This window comes from Carassius gibelio, chromosome B2 (genome assembly GCF_023724105.1).
Source record: "Carassius gibelio isolate Cgi1373 ecotype wild population from Czech Republic chromosome B2, carGib1.2-hapl.c, whole genome shotgun sequence".
Classification (NCBI taxonomy): Eukaryota; Metazoa; Chordata; class Actinopteri; order Cypriniformes; family Cyprinidae; genus Carassius; species Carassius gibelio.
Window position 1 is genome coordinate 15,580,081 of NC_068397.1, and position 5,177 is coordinate 15,585,257.

At 37.3% G+C, this 5,177-nt stretch overlaps 1 protein-coding gene across 3 annotated transcripts; it reads left to right on the plus strand.

The window, feature by feature from the left end:
• Nucleotides 1–1,341: 1,341 nt before the first annotated feature.
• On the plus strand, nucleotides 1,342–5,177 carry LOC127950598 (LIM zinc-binding domain-containing Nebulette-like). 3 transcript variants are annotated; one of them, XM_052547748.1, is made up of 7 exons: nucleotides 1,342–1,621; nucleotides 1,718–1,812; nucleotides 2,017–2,101; nucleotides 2,644–2,805; nucleotides 4,377–4,554; nucleotides 4,700–4,818; nucleotides 4,936–5,098. In XM_052547748.1, the coding sequence occupies exons 1-7, from the start codon at nucleotides 1,553–1,555 to the stop codon at nucleotides 4,945–4,947; spliced, it is 720 nt and encodes a 239-aa protein (XP_052403708.1). In that variant the 5' UTR covers nucleotides 1,342–1,552; the 3' UTR covers nucleotides 4,948–5,098. The 3 variants fall into 3 exon arrangements, with proteins under 3 accessions (XP_052403708.1, XP_052403706.1, XP_052403707.1); XM_052547746.1 differs by having other exon boundaries at nucleotides 1,346–1,621; nucleotides 4,925–5,177; XM_052547747.1 differs by having other exon boundaries at nucleotides 1,355–1,621; nucleotides 2,644–2,751; nucleotides 4,925–5,177.

A 5,177-nucleotide genomic window follows, 5' to 3' on the forward strand; every position in this document is an offset into this window, starting at 1 on the left:
GCACGCTGACACATAAATCTTGTGTTTCACGTACTGCGTTTGGTCTGGCGCCACCCTCGGGTTGACACGGCAACAGCACAATGAAATCCAAGAAGTCCTAATGGTTCACTCATCTCGATTTGGTTTTTGGTCAGTAATATAAGCTTTTTAGGCTCAGTCTTCAACGATAAAAATAAATAAAGCTGTCTGAAAACAAGAAATCAGCAGTCTAACGGTACCCTGTGCAAAAACAAAAACGAATCCACGCAGAAGAAATGTCGCCGAGGACGTAAAACCAATTAATTCCATAAAGCGTAGCTGGATAATCAAAATTATTGTAGGATTATAATACAAATATACCTAAAACCTTTAATATGCATGTTATTTTTTTTAGGATACTTTGTATTTCATGCAGATATAGTCACAGGCCTTCGAAAATGTTTGGAAGAGCACATTTAATCAGCCTACATTTAATTAGATTTAAAACCATGTTCCGTATTAAAGTTACATTTTTGTTTATAAATAGACCTAGATTTTACACGAATTAATAGCACTAATGAGAAATATGCTGTACACTCCTATGTGGTGAAGACATCCTAATAAACGTTTTATGGAGCGGGACGCCTCATGGGGGCAGACATGTTAAGATCACAGAATTATCTCGCTAATCTTGTTATCGGACACTATTGCTCACAGAATAAATTAACCTGATGGCGCCTAGGGGATTTTTGAAATGGCATTAGTAAATGATTTTTTTTTTTAACTTTTGTATGATACATTCACATTGCAAGTGTAACCGTAAGTTAAAAATGATGCAAAACACACACACACACAGAAGGTCTAAACTGAAATCGTTTGGCATATGTACTTTCTAGATATTAATACCGTCCCCTCCGTCTTAATCGCTCGCCTTTTACATTCAGAAGGTAATAAACACTACTTCTAACATGCTCTCAAAGGCGCATCTTTCGGTGTTTTACTGCCCTCTTTAGGCATTATGATGACATTATTCTTAACCACGTCATACCGCTACTCATCCTAGTATAAATTAAGAAATATTACCGAGATGCTATTCATGCCTCTTTAGCCTAGGTTTTATGTTTGAGGGGAGAAACTAAACAAACAGCATCTCTTAGAAACCAAAACAGATTTACAAACATAAAGCACACCATGCTGTCAGACCTAACAAAACACCATAAAGACGAAATAAAACGCGTCACACCGTACAAAACCTGATTCTTTATTTTGACCAATTTGTTTAGCTCTTTTTGGCTCTTTGAGCATGTAGCTACAGAAAAGCCAAATCCCCGCGGCCAGTGTTTGATTGCTCCTCCAACAGTCTCAGTGGGTGATGTTTGGTGAAATCTCACGCATCTTTGCTCCAGTTCTCTCACTGTGAGAGCAGCAGCACGCTGATAAACACTCGCGAGCCACGCACTTTAAAGCTCTGCGACATCAAGTCACCGCACGCTGTAGCAAGTCTGACATATCTGAGATATTTTACTTGTTAGTGGATTATCGGAGTGATAGGAGAAGTTATGCTATTTCCCCGGTCCATCGAAACAGCTTAAAAATGAATCCTCATTGCGCGCGCTGTGGGAAAATTGTCTACGCAACAGAGAAAGTGAACTGCCTGGACAAGGTATGTTCTCTTCATTAGAACTAAAAATGTATATATGCTTCTGGATAAAGTGCTTCTCTCCTGGATTGAGTTTTATGTGCTCTCTACGTTTTTCAGTATTGGCACAAAGGATGCTTCCATTGTGAGGTGTGTAAAATGACTCTCAACATGAACAACTATAAGGGATATGAGAAGAAGCCCTACTGCAACGCGTATGTTATTGCCTTAAAAAATACTAGTTTATTAATGAATTACATGTTCATATACACTGGTAATTTGCTGTTAAATGGGAGGTGTTGAAAACAGGCTACATGAAATAAATGATTGTTAATAACCTGGATTGTATTTATTTGATAGAACATGAGTACGGTAGAGTCCAAAAACCCATAATGACTCGCTTTCCTTTCTCCAAAAAGACACTATCCAAAACAGACCTTTACAATTGTGACAGACACCCCTGAGAACCTACGACTGAGACAGCAAAGCGAGCTCCAAAGTCAGGTAAGATCTCTTGTTCACTTTCACATTATTACACGTTAAAAAATATATTTTGAAAATACTGGTCGAAATGTGAAGGAGGCATATCTAGGGTAGAATAATGTTATTTGTTGTTATTGGTAGAGACAATTCAAAGGGATGAGGCGATCACTCGGCTGCCAGGGAGGCACTGGGTGTGATACTTTGAGGTCAGCACTGGGAAAAGCAAGGCAGCTGTCTACTCCGTGGTGCCCTGACCGATCCCCTCAGTTTCTCCACCTGGCAGCCCAAAGATGCTGCCAAGTCCATACTGGGGCCTAATCCTGGCATTATGACAGAAAAAAAAAAAAAATTTTCTTAAAAAGATAGGTCAGCAAGCTGTTAAAATATATTTTATGTACTTGCAAAATTGCATTTAATATTGCTCATATTTTGTGTTTGGGATAAAAAAGATAAGCTCAAATCTGGACTAGAAACAACCATACAGGACTCCCTAGCAACCAATCAGGAAGGCACTTAAAAGTACTCAGAACACGTACCAACTTCCTGGTTTTCTTGTTTTACAGGTCAAGTACAGGAAGGATTTTGAACAGAGTAAGGGCCGGGGCCTCAAATTTGTCTTGGATACTCCAGAGCTTCAGAGACTGAGGAAGGCCCAGGATCAGATCAGTAATGTATGCCGGGAAATGCAGAAAAACTCATGTAGCCAAATGGAAAAAAGCAAATATGTAAATCTGATAAATGAATGTACTTGATATTCAAGCATTTATTTCTCATACAATACATACTGTCCAAAAGTTTGGGGTCAGTAAGATTATTTTTTCTTTTTTAAAGAAGTCTCTAAAGCTGACCTATCCTGAATTTGTTTGACTAAAAATACAGTGGGAAAAATGAGTAATATTGTGAAATATTAATACAGTTTAAAATGTGTTCTGTTTTAAATAAATATGTAATTTATTCCTGTAATGGCAAAGCTGGATTTTCAGCATCATTACTCCAGTCGTCAGTGTCACATGATCCTTCAGAAATAATTCTAATATGTTGATTTGCTGCTCAATATTTTTTTTTCTTATTATTTTCAATGTTGAACCAGATTTTATGGAAACTATGATACATGTTTTACATTATTTGATGAATAAAAGTTCAAAAGAACAGCATTTTTAATAAAAGTATTATTCTCACTGACCCCAAACTTCTTAATGGTAGTGTATACATTATTATTATAGTTTTATTGAAAAACCAGGCGACTGAAACTAGTGAATTCCCCCATAAACAACAAAAGTGATTAATTTATCATACAGATTATAAGAGGAGTTAAATGCAGAATGCTCCCATAATTCAAGATGAGTGCAGAAAATGCTAATATTTATATAATTTCATATAGTTAATCAATATCACATGAAGAGTGCCATTTTTTTCCACAAACACTTCACTAAACAAGAAGTTAATATCAATAGACTTGCGTTTTAGACATAATAATGCCAATTTTAGCTCTATTTCATAAAAAAAAAAAAAAAGAAGAAGTAGTGTTTGGTGTCTGAACAACATGACGGTGTATTGTTCCTGAATGAATCAACCGTTTAAATGAATCAGTTCATTCAAAATGACTCACTTAATAAGCAGCTTATGAAGCCTACTGGTGGTTTTAGTTTCACATTTAAAATATACGTTTTAAATATTTGCAAATATCAGTATTCATTGTTTTAGGATTAAAATATCAAAACATTTGTAACTGCAGGTTAAATGCATACATGTCTTGCATTAAACAATGTATAAATACATCTGAATGCCACTTCAGATGCAGCTTCTGTGTGTCCTCTGCATTGCAAAGATGAATTTTGTCGATAATGAGAGTAATAAAAGAGTAAAAGTCGGTTGGAATATATACATTTCTATCATTGCTTTGAACTGACCACACAGAATATGAAGAATATCAAAAATTTTAAGAGTCAACTATCCACTGCAGTCCTGTAGCATAACACACTCAGTAAAATCTCGTCTGATTAACTTTATAGATAAAATCCCAGAAAAAAAAATGTCTATATTGCACACCCCTAAGATTGTTTGGTGAACATAATTCTCTGATCATCGTAAAAAAAAAAAGCTTTTATCTTAGAATTGTTTTTTCAACTATAACAAGACAAAAAAAAAAAAAAATCCAAATATTTATACAAGGTTTTATTTCTTTTATTGAAGGGGCGTGGATGGCGAGGTTCTGATTAGAGCTTTGACAGAGTTTGAACACTGTATACATCACACTTACATGTGGAAGAAAAAGCTGCCTTCTCCGTTCTTTCAGGCAAAGTATCCTAAGGATTTTGTGGGGTCTGGTTTGCATGGGGTCTCTCAGGGAACGCGCGGGACGTACCTGGTACAGTCTCAGATGACACCTAACCATGAGACGGTGGGGAAAAGCACACACAAGGGGGGTCATCAGTACATCATGGAGATGAATCGAAGACCTGGCGTCATTGTGGGTAAGTTCTCTAATGTGAGATGCTCACACCTGGTAGTGAACCCTACAAAAAGCGAAGTCAGTAAATCACCTAAATCAAAATATCAAAATTACAAGCAAAATAGTACTACTGAAGGTCAAGATCATCCTGATAATTGTTGTTTTAGCACCTGTTCTTCCTGGTGCATACTATCCCAATGGCCACAGCCATGGGCACAGCTACATGCATCAGACAAGCATGCATTCACTGAGGTCAATGCAGCTGAGGTCACAACACAGGAGCATGGTGAGTCCTTATACTCTACAATATTCTGTAGCATATGCACTCTTTTTGATTAAAATTTGAGTACCATAAAATACTTACTCGTATTTCACAAAATCTTGGTAACCAGACTGTGTACAGGGCCCTGTATGACTACACGGCGCAGGATTACGATGAGGTGTCGTTCCGGGACGGTGACATCATTCAGAACGTGCAGCCCATCGATGACGGCTGGATGTATGGAACGGTGCAGAGAACGGGGAGCGCGGGCATGCTGCCTGCTAACTATGTAGAGGGCATTCGCTAGCTGTCTCACTGAGCCTCAAATCACATGAACAGTTCTTTTTTTAACAGTGCAAATTGTCCCTCGAAGTGTTTATAAT